The sequence below is a fragment of the Scleropages formosus genome, chromosome 22 (assembly GCF_900964775.1).
Source record: "Scleropages formosus chromosome 22, fSclFor1.1, whole genome shotgun sequence".
Lineage (NCBI taxonomy): Eukaryota > Metazoa > Chordata > Actinopteri > Osteoglossiformes > Osteoglossidae > Scleropages > Scleropages formosus.
The window spans coordinates 12,785,437-12,803,216 of NC_041827.1; the positions used below are offsets into that span (position 1 = coordinate 12,785,437).

General features: G+C 46.4%; 1 protein-coding gene across 3 annotated transcripts in view; it reads right to left on the bottom strand.

Annotated features, from left to right (window-relative positions):
- Positions 1 to 17,780, bottom strand: part of LOC108931305 (semaphorin-3D) — a 47,075-nt gene that overhangs the window by 8,154 nt on the left and 21,141 nt on the right. For all 3 annotated transcript variants that reach the window (XM_029247772.1, XM_018746992.2, XM_029247774.1), the window contains 9 exons: positions 4,734 to 4,894; positions 4,219 to 4,281; positions 3,613 to 3,732; positions 3,184 to 3,277; positions 2,171 to 2,299; positions 1,428 to 1,570; positions 1,051 to 1,165; positions 857 to 926; positions 41 to 185 (listed from right to left, as the gene is read on the bottom strand). In XM_029247772.1, coding sequence (XP_029103605.1) covers positions 41 to 185; positions 857 to 926; positions 1,051 to 1,165; positions 1,428 to 1,570; positions 2,171 to 2,299; positions 3,184 to 3,277; positions 3,613 to 3,732; positions 4,219 to 4,281; positions 4,734 to 4,894 — 1,040 coding nt within the window. The remainder of the gene's footprint in view (positions 1 to 40; positions 186 to 856; positions 927 to 1,050; positions 1,166 to 1,427; positions 1,571 to 2,170; positions 2,300 to 3,183; positions 3,278 to 3,612; positions 3,733 to 4,218; positions 4,282 to 4,733; positions 4,895 to 17,780) is intronic.

Genomic DNA, 17,780 nt, shown 5'->3' on the forward strand with positions numbered 1-17,780 from the left:
AGCTCTCCCTCCCTCCCTGGTGTGTCCAAGCAGCACCCACCGTGCCAGGTCTTGGGTACGGGATCCTGCCCTTGTACTCCACCCAGCGGTAATCGGGACCCTCCTTGTGGGAGAAGGGCCCGTTGAAGGCAGCGCGGATGGAGGCCATGGAGTACACGCACACAGCTGAGCCCTTGAACACGGAACTTGGGCAGGACAGAGGAGAAAAAAAGGCGTGAATCTCACGGACCGGGGGGGGGTTAATGATAACACAGCCGCTCGGGCTCCTCTATCTCCGACACCAAGGCGACCCTTGGGCTTCCACGCTCTCGGGCTGTGTCGGAAAACAGTTTCCTCTGACATCCTTTTGTCTCTTAAGGGTGAATCTCGCTGACTGGTTAGTTTTCGCAATCGCGCAGACAATGGGTCGCGCGGATTTTATTAGTCAAATTTGTGCGGCCTTCCTGAGTATGAAACAGGCCTGCATTCCAGAACATTTTTCCCCTGTCGTAATCTCTGCGGATAACCACTGTTCAGCATTACTTTTTAGCAAATGTAGTGAATGAAGATTGCAAGCAAACACACACGCACTGCCTGAACCACTTCTCCCATTCGGGGTCACGGCAAGCCATAGCCTAACCCGGCAACATAGTGCATAAGGCTGGAGGGGGAGGTGACACACCCAGGACGGGACGCCAGTCCATCGCAAGGCACCCCAAGCGGGACTCGAACCCCAGACCCACCGGAGGGCAGGACCCGGTCCAACCCACTGCGCCACCGTGCCCCCTTGCAAGCAAATGGATCATTTTCATCTTCTAGTAAACAGGTTGCACATTTGCGTAAAGTTCTGAAACGGTACTGAAGAATGGTCCCCTACCTAGAGGTGGAGAAGACTCCGTATATGACAGGATTCTGGGGGTCTTTAGTTTCCAGAACAAAGACATCCTCTGAAAGAACGTAGAGGGTGACAGTGAGCGACAGTCTCCTGAGGCCCAGAACTCAGAAGAATGAACACCGTGTGATATTTTCTCTAACAGACTGGCTAGCGAGCGGTGCGCTGCCGCGGTGTACCCAGCTCATCGAAGTGCGTGTCCAAGCCGTCCGGTCCTGGTACTGAGCACACCAGCCTGGCCTTCAGGAAGGTGGTCCACCTGTTGATCAGTGACCTTTTCCCCCCAATATCATTCTAGGAAAAGACAACATAGAAGCAGCTGCTAGCTCAGCAACTCTACACAAAAGAATCTCATCTCTAGCGGTGATCATACAGGATGAATGAACCGGTTGAAATCCATCACTCCGTGAGAAGAGCGTCCACTTATTCTGGCTTTTTTTTGGTTTTAATTACGCAGCATCAGACTGAGAACGTTGTCTAACACAAAGTGGTCGATTAAAATAGAAGCAAAGCGATGGGATTCCTGCCTGAAGAAAGACTGCCACCCTGCGCTCACCTTGCACACCCGGGCCACCCTGCTGTAGACGTGCCTGTCCCACTGGCTGGACTCCACCGCTGTCTCCCTGAAGAAGAAGTAGATCTTGTCATCGTCCGGGCTGTGAGTGTCCGGGATGGGGAAAGACCCCACGAACTCTGGTTCTGGGGAAACACATAGTACACAGATGGTACACAAACTTTGAACCGAACCATGAATGAGACAAGCAAGTGAGAAGATGAGGCATTTGTTTATAACAGTTGGTAGCATGGATTGTGACCCTATGGCCGCTGATTCACGTAGGAGTTATGCTTCTGTAGCCTTGATCAATACGCTGTCCGTCCGAAGCACTCGCCCCATGCGGGACACGGGGAACCGGAGCCAAACCCGGCAACACAGGGCGTAAGGCCGGAGGGGGAGGGGACACACCCAGGACGGGACGCCAGTCCATCACAAGGCACCCCAAGCAGGACTCGAACCCCAAACCCACCGAAGAGCAGGACCAGGACCAACCCACCACGCCACTGTACTTAGTATGAATATCAACACTGCAGCAATACAATGGATTATACAAAGGGGTAAAATTTCAAGTGAAAGGATTTAAAACAAAAAAATTTATCCTTTTATTAAATACCTCAAATACTTATCTCAGAAGTACCCAATCGACCACGCCGTACAAGTAGTGTCGTGGGAAGGTGCATCAGAAACGAAACATTTGCCTTCACGATATTAGACATCTGCTCATAAACACAAGTTCTGCTCACCATTAAGCCAGTGGTCTTGGTAGGCCTCGGTGCGGATATAGTGCGGGCTGCTGCCGTACACAGATGTTCGAAAGATAGCTGCATTAGTGCCCATGAAGTCCACAGATGTTCCAGCGTAAAGGTTTCCATCTGGCATTGAAGAAAGATAAGACATAAATCTAAACGCTAATGTCACCTTGTTGATTTCCTTCCGCTTGTCCTGGTGAGGGTTGCGGCACACATTACTCAGATTTGTTCCTTTTTTTTCCATTTTTTCAAATAATTAAAAAAAAAAATATATATATAGTATATATATATATATAAACGCATATTCTCCAACACAGGCAAATTAATTTTCCAGCAGAGTTTAAAGAAATAAAAAACAAGAACACAACAACAACTTATTAAGCAGAACCCAAATATCAGAGTTCACAAGATCATTCTGCAGACAACACCTTATTTTGGCCAAATGGGCTTGTTTTCTTTATAAGGAGCATGAACTCCGTATGGTCTACAGTTTACAGTGCTGATTAATCCCAAGCTGTGCTTATATTTTTTTTGCCACTTCAAACACATGTACTGCAAAGTAAGAAAAATATTTTTGACCAAAAACTCTTTTTTTCCTCGAAGGATGGCTTTTAATTATATGCTGGCATCCCCGTAGGCAATGAAGAGGGAGCGAAAAAGAAGCGATGCGGTTTCTTTCATTTCCTCCCCACACCCACAGACAGCTGGCAGGCAAGCTGACCTGAGGGTGTGTTCCTATTTCCCCTTTCAGTGTGGCAGAGGGGCGACAGAGACGTGTGACGCAGTGGGGCTTGGAAAAGACAAGCTCATCCGGCTTGGCGCCATCCATCACATCATAAAACACGAGATATTTTAGGGCCATCTGGGCTAGGGTACTGTAAATGAGCCTGGGTTCTTGGTGATATCTGGGGGCCTGGAAGCTGCTCGGTATGGTAGTGGGAAGGCAAGACCAGGATCATGTCCATGACCCTGTCCAAGAGCAGGTCCAGGACAGGAGCAAAACTCACCAGAGAGTCTAGCGGTGAAGGGCTCCAGTGGGCTGTAGGGACACTTCCCCCTGCCGGACTCCACCGTGTGGGGCGGCAGCTGGAACGAAGGCTCCTGCGATGGACGTAGACCACCAAAAAGTTGGTTAACAATGATTCGTGGACTGAACCTTCTTCCAAGAAACTAAAGAAAAGAAGTTCTACCAAACTGACCCCTGGTTCAGATTTTACAGTATGATGTTACGTAGCAGAAGCTGGACGGAAGTATAAGGTCGACGGTAAATAAAATTATGCTAAAACAAGCATTATGCTAGACCAAGGGTGTCCAACATGCAGCCTGAGGGCTTCGTGGGATCTGCTGAAGACCTGGCGAAGGAACGGGTGACGGGATGAAGCGCAGCCGCAGTCGAGCGAGCTCACCGACTCACCGAGACGCTCGGGTTCTCTCACCTCGGTTCCGTGACCCAGGTCAACGAAAGCGCAGACTGGGTGGTACGCGCCGGTCCCACAGACGTACGCATGGGTTTTATTAAAGGGCTGCAGGAGCCTCACGTGATTGGCGCAGTCCGTCTGTAAGAGAACACGCCGCTCAAACGCCACGCAAAGGAGCGCAGTTCGGCGCAAAGTAAATGTACGGCCGCGTCCCACCGCTGTTTTCATGATCTCGCACGTCTCTCGGGTATGCGCCTCGAGACAGAGAAAACAGCAAGTGATAACCAAGGCACGCTTGCTTCTTGTGCCCAGAATCAGCACACGTGTTTTCATTTTCATTGTGGCAGAGATTAATGACCGATGCAAGAGGCAGAAGAGCTGCTCTCCTTCCTCCTACGTCTCTTAAACCTTCAGCCTCCCCCCCCCCCCGCCGGAGAGCCATAAATAACTAGAGTATTTCAAGCCTCGTTCCACTTTAATCGCTGCAAGAACGTGCGGAGTTGAGTTTTTTTTCCAGCGACTGGGATTTGCTGGGCTGCCGACGAAAGCTCCTCGTTCACCAAGAAAGCTTTCGGGAAACCATTGGCTTGTCGCTTCTCTGCCGAGCGTACTGCCGTTCCTTACCAAGACGTTCTTCCCCGCCTGCCTGCAGTGCTCGACTTGTTCCTTCGGAGCAGGCCAATAAATCTGCGCGGAAACAAAACACACGAGTGAGGCACACGCAAAGAAATTATTTATGGATACGGACGCACGTCGGCCCGGATGAGTCACGGTTTTCGAGGCTCGGGGTTTTGGATGAAAAGAAACGCATGCGATCGATGCGACGTCTAAGAGAAGCGGGACAGATGAAGATGGTTAAGAGGAAGGAACGTGAAAAACATATGCGAGAGATGTTCTTCTGGTGTCCTTGGTAAACTTGTCAAAACTGCCCGGGAGCCATTCGCGAAGCGGCTTCATTCGATCGAATATCTAAGCGGCTGAAGATCTGAACAGGGGCGCCTTCGCACCTCTGAGCTTCAGTGAAGCCGTTTGTCGGGTCAGCGTTTCATCTGCGCGCACACACACACGCACACACACTCAGAGCGAGCAGGGCTTTCTAAGACAGCTGTAGCTGCATGAGCACTCTTGCAGGTCCTGACCTCACGTGCCAGCTGCTCCAGGTTGTCACAGTGCAACATGTAGATGTGGTCCCGGCCCCCGACCAGCAGCCAGCCTCGGTCCTCGTCCAGAAGCAGGGCCTGGTAGCCGCCGCTCTCCCCGTCGCCCCAGAACGCAGCTGAGCTGTTCGCAGACCGCAAGTCTGCGGAAAAGAGCACGTTTTTGAAACTTTGAAACTGCGGCCTATGGTTTGACCGAACATATATTATATTCCTATTTCATAATTAAAGAGGCCACTCGGCTCAGACAAAGACATCCAGTTTTCCATAAGCAGACCTGCGCCGCAATGGTGAGCAGAACCCTACGCTGCACCGGCCACCGTCCTCAGGGACCGTCTGTTCGACCAGGCGTAAAACGACTCGCTCGATCACTCCAAATTAACCTGGCCTGACCTCCACAAGGCACCCCGCTCAGGCCTCAGAGGACCCGCTCCTCCCTCAGGTTCTGAACCTGCACAGCAGCTTCCCAGCCTGCTGTGACATTTTAAAGGACCCAAAAAAAAGAAGAGCAAAGGACCTACGAGAGACATCTACTCCTAGTGCTGATTTACATTTAGTTTACGCAGAAATTACATTTATTCATTCAGCTGATGCTTTTCTCCAAAGCAACTAACAGTGCCAAGGTTAAAATTACTTATCCATTTATACACGTTTCACATTTTCTGAACCGCTTGTCCCATCTGAGGTCGCAGGGAGCCGGAGCCTAACCTGGCAACACAGAGCGTAAGGCCGGAGGGGGAGGGGACACACCCAGGATGGGACGCCAGTCTGTCGCAAGGCACCCCAAGTGGGACTCGAACCCCAGACCCACCGGAAAGAAGGACCCAGTCCAACCCACTGTGCCACCGCACCCCCTCTTCCATTTATACAGCTGGGTGATTTTTTTTTTACTGGAGCAATTCAGGGTAAGTACCTTGCTCAAGGACACTACAGCCAGAGGTAGGGATTAACCCTGAAACCTTGGGATCCAAAGGCAGTAGCTCTAACCACTATGCTACCAGCTGTCCCAAATGGGATGGAAATGAGATGGTTGTAGTTCAACGGAAAAATCTGAAACCGTTAAGTTTGTCCTGGGTTATTCGTGCCATTCTGAGGTTGGACTGCAGAACAAAGAATACAGCTGGTCCTCAGCTTACTGAGGTGCTTAGGACTGAGAGGTGGCTCATTACCCGAAAAGTCTGTAAGTCGAATGTGACGTGGTGCGGGCCACAGGCTCGTCATCAGTATTCTGCGCCCCTGCTCCTAAAACGCGCGTTGGCAGAAACGGCGCTATCACGCCAAGCAACCAAGTCACACGTCTGCACCTGTATCCCTGTGTTTTGTTTGTCTTGCACGTCGCTTTGAGAAGAGCAGCCGCTGAGTGAATAAGCGTCAATGTCAACAACCAAGACGGCTCCAAAAGCGGGAGCCGGGGTCTTTCGAACATGACTTGAGCAGCACCAGACTGTCCCTCCCTCTCATTCAGCAGATTGTGGACAGCAGGAGGGAAGACAGCCCATCATTATGAGTCCTCTGGCCCGAGTATTTGTGACATGGTGTGAATAAGAAAGCCCAATAAAGAACCAGACCAGGGTACTGGTCTACACATAGCACAAAATTCACAAATACCCAATGCAAGCAAAGCAATGATGAATATAAGCATGATCTAAAGAATTTTTTTATGAATGACGTAAGCTGCATGTTATTTACATCGAATTTCAGACAGCACCTGTGCATTAGCTCACAGTTGGAGGTATTACGTGGAGGTGCAGGATGGCGGGGAGGTGGTCGCTTCACCATCTTAAAACCAATAGATGTAGAAGGCGTTGGACCTTCCGCTGTTTGTTAACCTTCTGTTTGCTTCTTTGCCACAGCGCTTGGGTGGTGCAAGAGAACGTGGGATCAATCCCTGCTCAATCTGTGTGGAGTTTGTATGTTCTCCCCATGTCTGCGTGGGTTTCCTGTGGGTGCTCTGGTTCCCTCCCACAGTCCAAAGACATGCTGTTCAGGTTCACCCGTAGCGTGTGAGTGACAGAGAGAGTGTGTTCCACTGATGTATGGATGAGTGAGCCAGTGTAAGTAATGTATCTAGCAGTGCAAGTCACTGCAGTGAATAATGTGTGTGGGCTCATAACACTGCATAGAGTTCATTGGAAGTCGCTTTGGAGAAAAGTCTCTGCTAAGTGAATAAATGTAAATAGGACAAAGTTAACATTTATGAACGTTTTCATATAACATTTTCAGACAAGCTATGAATTTAAAACAGCAAAAGACCATTTTTGGTAAGCTATCAATCATTGGGCTTATTTCAGTTGATATAAAGAATATACAGTTACATTTTTTTAAACAGCACTTTCTGCAAACACATTTTGAAAAATGGTTCAAAGCTTAATCTTGCAGGATTAAAACCTTCAGTTCAATGTGACTTTAAATACCCATTTTACTGTCACTCTGGATACATTTCATAATTTAATGCTACCAAAACTTGCTTGTTAAGAGGCAAGATTCCTTTTGTACATATGAAATTTCATAGCAAGATTACAAAAGCCCCATAACAAAGTTCCGCATTGATTTTTGCTACTGCAGCTGTCACCCAGGCTTCTTTTTTGTCAAGAAAATCTCTCCCCTACATTAGTGTTCCGGAATAAGTCGACCATCCGTGCAGGACGATGTGGCGATGGAGATTAATGGGGCTGGGAGAGGGGACCTGCAAAGAAAGCCTGATGATAAAGTGTCCACTTCACTTTGCCGACCTCGGGGCTCCGTGACAGGCATTTGCATTCCGCAATGGCACGCCAGGATTCCAGAGACTTTTAAACCAATTCCAGGGAGCTGATGGCACACTCATTCGGTCGGAGGCTCGCTGGAGCCAAGACCATTACACGGTATAAGAGAAATGAGTACACCATGGCTCTGTCCCTGTACCGTGAGAACTTTGCTGTGTTGTGGAAAACCCTGAACCGGGAGTAATAACCCGTCATTTGTTTCAACTAATACCACATTGCCGCTTCAGACACACGTGCTTTACATCAAGCCACACTACAGCAACCTACTTTGTTTTCATTTATTACGATGTTTAGGGTAAATGGATAATGTGGATCAGTCTTTGGAAACATCAGAACACATGATCTACAGGATAGTCAGTGCGGGGGTGCTGTATTCAAACAGCAATCACGTATTACAGGTAACGTTGCATGACGGTTCAATATTAACAACTTGACAAAGCATTAAGTCACAATTCAAGGATACTTTATGTACAGCTCCATTTCAACAAAATCTCTAAAAATCTTAGATGGAATCCACTTTATGTCCATTTATCAGTTCTTTGCCTTGACTGCATCAAATCAACAATCTTACCCACCATGGATTTCTAAATATCATCTGCCTGTATGTTTTAGCAAATCCCGATGCAGTCTTGACACACTATCCAAACTACATGGTTTCAAAAGAGCAGGCAGCTATGTAGAACTGCTAGTAATGGGATTTGCTAAAACAATTCAGGACATCTGATGACGATCTATGAACCATCAAAGATACAACCAGACTGTTGGATATTTATTATCAGTGAACATACCTGGCAAGAATATATGGACCAAAGTTGCCAGACTGAAAAATACACCATAACCTCAGGTCTTATTAGCATGTAGAAGCACCACGTGACCAGAAGTACGATGTAAGGAGTACGATGGGTCCTGCTGTTTTGTGTATGATACAGTACTGGATCTGATCAATGTACAGTGTATATGTAATGCAATAGGGTTTCATCTCAGTTCACATTCATTCACTACTAACATCTAACTTTCTGCTATTTGAATTGTACGAACATGATTTTACTATTAACACATATGCCATTTCACTTGCCACTTCACCCATCTCAATCCTAACATATTGAAAGGATTCAGGTGAGCTTCTGTCCATCAGACTTAACTTCCTGTAATTACGTTAGATTTTCCAGAGCCCCAGAGTCAGCCTTCCTCAATTTTATTTAAACCTACAGTGTTAAAAGCCAAGCTGCTGAAAGCTTTAGGATTTAGGGGTCAAAGGTGAATACTCGAGAATGACTTGTAATTCATAGAAAGTGTCGGATCTCTGGATTAGGAATTTGACATGACTTTGGCCACCAGAGGTTTTCCTTCCAATGTCCCTGGACCCGTTTATAAGACACACTAATACGCAAAGTGGATAAATCAAACTTAAATCCCGAATGCATCTAATTAGATCCAAAGATTTTTCTTCTCTTCTTCGTTCTCCTTGTCATCATTGTCTGCCATAAATAACATTCCAAATTTACACAATCTATCGAGCATAGATCTTACAAAACAGAATTTTAGATCTGAAAACATTTTGGGAACATACCCATTAGGTGCACTCAAAGCAAGGTTATATACAGCTAGGACTGGTGATTGGATAGTGGTAAAAGCTATGTAGAATGCCTTTGGACCCAAAGGTCGCAGATTTGATTCCCACCTCCGGCTGTAGTACCCTTGAGCAAGGTATTTACCTTAAATTACTCCGGTAAAAAATTAACCAGCTGTGCAAATGGGTAAATAATTGTAAGTAAGTTGCTTTGGAGAAAAGCATCAGATTACATTTATTCATTTAGCTGACGCTTTTCTCCAAAGCGACTTATAATGTTAAGGTCACAGTTATTACATGCTTATAATTATTTACCTATTCATACAGCTGAGTAATTTCACTGGAGCAATTTAGAGCAAACCTGTGACTTTTGGATCCAAAGGCAGTAGCTCTAACCACTACGCTACCAGCCGTCCTCCAGACAGATATAAATATACATTTATCAAACCTTGAAGAAACAAAATTATGATGCAGTTTCTAATCAGTGCATTTTCAACTCCAATAAGCTCAAGTAACAAGCAGCCTGGCCCATCCACGTAGCAGAAAATTTTAACAGAAGGCAGCTGATTGTATTAGAATACCCCGACATTTAAATAAATAAAGTAACAGATGTGTCGGTCAGTAAATAGCTGCGAGGAATTTTCTGTTTGCCCTCTAATCGCCGATCCTCATCTTTAGAAGTCTTTAGCTGTGGAGAAACCACAGTGACTAAGAAAACAAACGTGGCATATTATCTAAATCACTGTGGAAACAAGTACACACCAAAAGTAGGCACGAGTGAAACGCACACCTAAGGAATTACCAAGTGGCAATACCTTTGCATCAGGGTGAGTAGTCTGAAACCAAGATCAATATACCATCACCTATTTGCAGGAAGACACATGTACAGTATTATCACACCCTACCCTTGTTTAAAAAAAAAAGAAAAAATAGGACTAACTTGTTTGTTAAGATCGCAGAGAACATTAAGTCATTTGGCTAGGAGCAGAACAGGGTCATGCCGTACCCTGACAGCAGTGGGCTTAGACTCCCTGCCTGGATTAACTTGTGCGTCTGTGTTGTTTCAAAGGACCAAGCAGAGGTCTGACACGTCGATTTGGAAACACTGGGAGGAGACGCTGTGCAGTTTCCAACCTGCTCCCTTCGCCAACTGGTGAACAGCTTCATGTTTTCAGCCGTAGCAGTGAGTGAACCACCTTATTGCCTTTTGCAATGTCAGGAAGGTATCTCACGTGACCTTCTTGCTAATACACCAGCTGGGTTGAAGTAAAACTAAAGTATTTCTTTAAAATGTGACGCTATGTGAAGAATGAGAATAGAGGAAAGTCTAAAAACCTTTGAATCAGACACAAATGTAATTTGTAAAGGAACAAATTCCATTTGGTGCGAAGTATGAACTTCCCAAGTCTGACCCACAACCTGAAAAGCGAGACCCTCCTTTGTATGGCTAATATTGTGTTTCTTCATATGGAATTAAAAGAGCAGCAACAAAAACGACCGACATTCCATTTTTTATGCCTCTTGAAAATATTTTTCATGCTCACACATGTTCTGTAATTAATAATTTGAAACCCAGAGTAAATAAAAGATTTCCTATGGTCAAATGCAATAACTGGTGTCTCTTTCAGGAGGCAGGAAACGGTGTGTATGTGAGCCTAGACTCCGGCTCACGCGTAGGAGGAAAGCCTACACTGGGCAAACAGTTCATTGCAGTCAACACTCCGACTCCAAAAGTTCAGCAGCTTTCACACAGAAGCACACCATTACAAATAGCACACAAATATGAGTTCAATTTGCTAGAATAATATCAACAAATATACTAAAGAATCTCGATGACAGAGTGATGCCCGTGCCTTCCAACTACCCAAAGGTGCTGCTGTAATTTCAACATTACACACAAGCAGCATTTATGATAAAACATAGATAGCAGTTACACACATAAGTAAAGAAACGTTAAAGACAGTGGAACATACAAAATGTATACAACCGAAGGGAGATTTACTTTAGATTAATAAAAAGGCCACTATCGAATAATGAAAACTTTGCATAATGAACGGTTCCCTGTAATCAATTCCAGAATGGCCTGCATAAAAGTTTGGGTGTTTTGAAAGCCGGTAGTAGTGGGAGCCATCAAAGGTTCAGAAATATCTACCATATTAAGTGTCAAAATCTGCACCCAATCCCCAGGTTTACTGGAGGATGAACAGCGTGATGCTCTGCAGCTGGAACCTCTTTGCAGAAGAGAACTACTGCAACCTTGATATTATCGATGGTCTCATTCTTTGCCGATCTTGTTTCTTTTCTAAGTAAGCGTGAAACCTGTTTTTCAAGAGCCATTCCTTTTCATTATTGCCCAATAATAAAAGTAAATTAGCTGGCTTCACTCTCATGCCACTCTTTTTTCCAGCTGTAACAAGCGCTCTTATATCCTGTAGCATCGAGTTGAACTCACTATTGGCTCTTTGGATTCACTCCTGTTGCGACTGGCCTGTTCCGGTACGGCACGGCTCCGAGGTATGTGCGGTTTGGTGTATTCCGAGGTTCCAAATTAGTGTTACCTAGGCAACGGAAAGGGCAACAGTAAACACCTAATGAAGGACAGGGCCAATAGCAACTGCTGAGAAAACAGCAGCTTATTGAACTTTCATTGTGCAGCACACTGTGCTGCGGTGGAAAAGCAACAAAGACGGTGAATACGCTGCAAAGGACGGGAAAGCTTGCGTTAAAGTTCTCGCGAAAGTTCTCCTCGCGTTCCAAGAAAAAGCAACGTATTAAAGATTGTGAGTTTCCTGGGTTGCGGGGGTGGAAGACACCAACTTTGCTCGCCATCTGAAATTCATTCCACATTTTACGCTGTCTCTCCTTGTCCATTTCTTCCGCACATAGTTTCTTTGAAGATGACAGAGGTTATGTCTTAACCCCCCTTTGCTCCTCTAAACTACCTAGGGGGCCGTTTCGGAGGATATGCTCAAGGTGAGCTGTTTATTTGAGCAGGAGAGACAAATAAGGAGAATGAATTAAAGGAGGAAGCTGGTTCCACTTCTTTTTGCTGTAAATCAGGCACAAGGTGAGGAATATGAGCAAACTTTTTTAAAAAAAAATTTTTCTAACACACACACACACATTTTCAGAACCGCTTGTCCCGTACGGGGTCACAGGGAACCGGAGCCTACCCGGCAACACAGGGCGTAAGGCCTGAGGGGGAAGGGGACACACCCAGGACGGGACGCCAGTCCATCGCAAGGCACCCCAAGCAGGACTCGAACCCCAGACCCACCGGACAGCAGGACCGTGGTCCAACCCACCGCGCCACCGCGCCACCGCACCCCCCAATTTTTCTAACACAAAAAACCAAACACTAAAAATTGGGGATGAATGCTTGTAAAAAAGGGGGGTGTGGCCGGTGCCCGCTGTATGGCGGGTCTGGGGTTCGAGTCCTGCTCGGGGTGCCTTGCGATGGACTGGCGTCCCGTCCTGGGTGCGTCCCCTCCCCCTCCAGCCTTGTGCCCTGTGGTTCCAGAATAGGCTCCGGCTCACCGCGACCCTGCTTGACTGAAATGGTCACAACTTTTGCTTATCCATCGATTTCACTTGCGACTCCGATCTTTCGTTTCACTTTGACCGTCGATGCTTTCATTATTTTTCCCCGCTTCTTTCGACTTGTGTAAACTCAGCTTCTGGAGCACCCACAATTAGGCGTGCTTTTTGTTTCTTTGACTCGAACCCGCATCCTGCGTCCATCTTCTCACTCGTGACTGACAGGCTTTTCACAGCAGTGTTTTGCAGTGCTGAGTAGTTGAGCCAATAGAAGACCCCAGTGAAACTCCATTCTCACCAGCAGGGTCCTTCCCCTTGAACCGAGCCCAAGGATATGGCATCACATACCAGTTCCGGCCCCAGCAGGACTGAAGCAACTGTGTCTCTATAAAAGTAACCAACAGTGGCCTATTCAAACCTTCGCTGATTAATCTTTCCTGGTTTTAAAAAGACCATCTAGTGCTTTTTTATTTAAAAAAAGTGTTATTTGTACTACAGGGGATATTTAGTACAGCGCTGCTTAATTACAGTACCCACAATTTTGTGCGTGCGCAAAGATTTAAACTGATGCCCTGTTATTTTCATTTGAGCGTGAGCATTGCGAAGTAATAAAAGTAAGGGTACGGGAAGCCGTAAGGGGACCGTCATTGATTTTTCTTCTTAAATCTTTTGGATTTGCTTCTTAATCCAGAAATGAATGAAGACGCAAGCAAAGAGACCTGCGGCTGAGCCACCAGAGTTGCAGTACAAGGGCGACGGGGAAGTGGAAAGTGTTCTTCTCAGAAGGGACAGCTCCTGTTTGGAGGACATGTGCTTCAGCGCTTCTGATCCTGATTTTCTGTAGCCGTGTCCGGTCACTCCCGCTACAGATTAACTCTCTCCAGCAGAAAGAGGACGTAGGAGCCGGTGGTAAGATACGCTCCTTTTATCATCCCATGTTTGCGTTGAAACTTTGCCATCAATCTGCTTCATTTTATGCGAATTCCAGGCCATTTTCACAATGGTTTGCATCTGGTATTTCTGACAATAAATAATAACATGCATTAAACCGACACGTGTTGACGTCCCGCCAGTTCCGAGCTTCTATTCGCAACCTCCGATGCGAAAACCCGAACGCGAGGCATGCGAGCCGGCTGAATAAACACTCTTTCTCCCGTTGTATTCGCATACCTTCGACGACCAGTACGCCTCATCCAAACCCAAACCTTAACCGTGAGTTACGCTCCAACTCAAATGGGTGCAGACAGCTGCTCTGCGTGCTGTGACCGCATGCAGGACGGTCCACTATAACTAATAAAGTTGTCCCCCGGATAGGACACAGACGCTCGCCCCGGCCCACACTTTTCTTCTCACGGAGAAGGTTGACCAGACAACGACTACCAGTCTGCTACGCCAAAGGGTTGCCGCAGAGGGGCTGGATGACGTGAGCCGTCCCGGGTTCCACAAGCCGACACGCACGACGCAAAGCAGACACCTACGCGGCCTAGCGCCGCACCAGGTTCTCCTGCAGCACGCGTGCTTTTCCTGCGGCTGTGAGAAACAGGAAAGTAAACAGAATTACCATGTATTTCCTCTTATTGTCATCGTTCACAAATCTATCCACAAACAACAGCCAACAAACAACGATCGGTGCTGAAAAATGCTGTCTCGCTGCACGGGGCGGAGCGATTCCTCACACCGCACAATTCTTATGAAAAATCGAAAAGATGTATAAAACGCCATCCCGGGAAAACGTCCAGAAAATCAGAGGACGACGAATATGTTGATTTGCTACAATTGTGAAGGTAGAACCTGAGCATTAAGGAGGGATGGTATGCCTGAGCACAGCTTTCCACAAAGGCACTTCCGCATACATCTTTATACAATATTTTTCTTTGAGAATTTCCGATGTCAATTTTATACAGTATATTTACTTTTTGGCTTTTATTCTAATTAAAATTGCAGCTGGTAATTTGAATAAGTATATATTACAAAAACATACATGTGCGTGCAAGTGCATTTTTAAGTGTTTTCATTTATTTTTTCATTTCAGCCAATTCTGGAAAACTGCACTATTTGCTGCATACTTTGATTTTTTTTCTTTTTTTCCTTTGTTTGTTCAGTCGGTAAATGTAAAATGTAGTAAAGCCGTTTCACGCTCTCCCTTGAGGATTGCGTTTCTCAGATCAACAGAAAATATGACTGGAATCAAAGTACAGCCATTCTGCACTGGCCCTTGGGAAACAAGCAATATTATGCCTATCAGATTGGCAAGGGCTCTTTCGAATTTCACAGCCTCCTGTGTGTTTTGTATAATTTTGTATAAAAGTACTTGTCTAAAATGTAAAAGGAAAAAAGGTCAAGTTAACCTTTTAAAGGTGAAATGGGTCTCTTCGCTCTAGTCTGCATAAGGACTAGTCTTATATTGCACATCTTTGTGGAGTCAACCTGTGATATATGAGGAACACTGGAGCAAAATATTATATTAAATGCAGATTCTATTTCTTTAAGCTTTTGCTATAAACTTCTAATAAGTCTCCCGTCCCTCTCTCACACACACACACACACACACACACACACACACACACACACACACACTCCTGTGACTTACTGCTCATCTGGTAATTTGTCATTTTCCCGCATCTGTTTCAAGAGGTAAAAAAAAAAAAAAAAGCACAATTTTTGTAAAATTCCTTAACTGGCCTACTGAGTTCCCAGGTGAGTTAACAAATTCTTTCCAGTCCTGCCGTGCTTTGAGAGACCTAGCGGTACATAAATTATAGTTGCTCCAATCTGAATTCTTCTCATATCCACAGTTTGTGACTATTTGATTTGCTCTTTGCCCAAACAGCTGTAACAGCGTGTGCTCTACAAAAATTCCTGCAGAACCAGAATTTGGCAAACACACACACACTTTCAGAACCGCCTGTCCCATACGGGGTCATGGGGAACCGGAGCCTACCCGGCAACACAGGGTGTAAGGCCAGAGGGGGAGGGGACACACCCAGGACGGGACGCCAGTCCATCACAAGGCATCCCAAGCGGGACTCGAACCCCAGACCCACAGGAGAGCAGGACCCAGTCCAACCCACTGCGCCACTGCACTCCCTTTCGGCAAACATCGTCTTATAATAATGACTTATTCAAGCATCCACACATCAATTATTTCATCCATTTTCACTGCAGGGTCAGGATGGAGTGGAGGCCATCCCTGGAGCATGTGGTGCAAGACAGGATACACGCTGGAAGGAATGCCAGTCATTACAGGACAAACACACAGAGTCGCTCACACACATACACTCTAAAGGCAGTTTACAGACACCAGTTCATTTGTCCTTGGACTGTGGGAGGAAACCAGAGCACCCAGAGGAAACCCATACGAACACAGAGAAATGTGCAAACTGATTTAATCCCATGTCCAAACCTGTGCTACTCACTGTGCCGCCGCGGTACACAATTATTTGCGCGTTGTCAAAAAGAAACCTCGGATGTTTTGTTTGTTTTAAAAAGGTCTGACGTAACATTATGTGCCGTAATAGCATTGAAGCAGTTCATTCACAGCACTTCCACACAGAGCAGATAACCAGCACACAACCAGGATGGTGTGGCCTTTTTACGCAGAACAACTGAAATATTTAAATATTTCAACAATCTTTTTGAGTAAAACTGAGTGAATGTGAGAAAACACCAAAAGAGGTTAAACTCTCAGGCCCATGGGATGTGAACTGAATTTCTTACATCGCCTCCAGCTAACTTTCGGTATGCCCAGGGTTGCCAGAACGGACTAGCTTTCCTTTCAGCTGGAAACGGTCCCATAGAGGAGGCTTTCTTGTTCCTGCCTTGAACTGGTCCCCAGAGTCAAACCTGCTCCAGCCTTCTAAGTGCACGGTCTGAGCTCGGCTGAATCCTAACCTCAGGTATGGGAGTTGTCCCAACCCTGCCAGTGGTCCAGCGTATCAACCCTCGGTCCTTCGGATCCAAAGACAGAGGCTCTAACTGCTATGTTACCCGCTGCTTTAAACAGACAAACAAACAAACGAACGAACGAACAAGAACAGCCACAGCCCTACAACATTTGGGTGGCATGCTGGTGCATCAGGTAGAACTGATGATTAATCTTTGGCTGTAAATTTGGATGCGAGTTTGAATTTGCCCCAGCCTGTGTGGAGTTTGCGTGTTCTCTATGTTTGCGAGGCTTTCCACCGGATGCTCTGGTTGCTTACCAAAATCCAAAGATGTGTTTTTAAGGCGAACTGGTGACTGTAAAAAAAAAAAAGCCTGCAGTGAATGTGTGTGAGCAACTGTATTATAGTATTCTGCTGTGTAAATTGATCAATGACTATAGAGAGTGCATCTAGAACTGTAAGTGGCCTTGGCCAAAAGTGTCAGCTAAATATTAGTTAATAATTTGAAACACCTGCTTTCCCAGCTTCAAAGAATGGTATGTATGTGTAATTTTGCATTATTTTCAGTAACGTTGTTTAGTGCTACACAGGGAGGTGTGGTGGCGCAGTGGGTTGGACAGGGTCCTGCTCTCCGATAGGTCTGGGGTTCGAGTCCCGCTTAGGGTGCCTTGCGATGGACTGGCGTCCCGTCCTGGGTGTGTCCCCTCTCCGGCCTTACGCCCTGAGTTGCCGGGTTAGGCTCCGGTTCCCCGTGACCCCGTATGGGACAAGTGGTTCAGAAAGTGTGTGTGTGTGTGTGTGTGTGTGTGTGTGTGTGTGTGTGTGTGTGTGTTTAGTGCTACAATCTTGTTCAGCGCTCTCTGTCACTCGAGTAAGAAGAGCGCTCTGTCAAAATAAATTGATGTATATAAGAGCAGGAACCAAAAGCGCTGTTAAATACCAGTAAAGGTAACAGCAGCAATGCAAGCAGCCCAGTGGAGTGTGACCGAGTTCTGCAATGAGTTCATTCACCACTCTCGAGGACACGAGCCCCTAATTAGCAACACTCTCCTCCAGCCACGGGTTCTGGCTCTCGTCCGAGCTCATTAGAGCCTGCTGAAACATCCGTAGCCCTCGCACTTATCCACAGCACCTCGTTACCATGGATGCACACGGGTCACGAAGCCAAAGGTCACCGCACGAAGACGCGCTGCAGCGCCTGGCCCTATCAGGCGGCGCTTTCTCTGGGTCACCTCGGGGTTAACATCCGAGATGTGTCAAACAGGCCGTAACT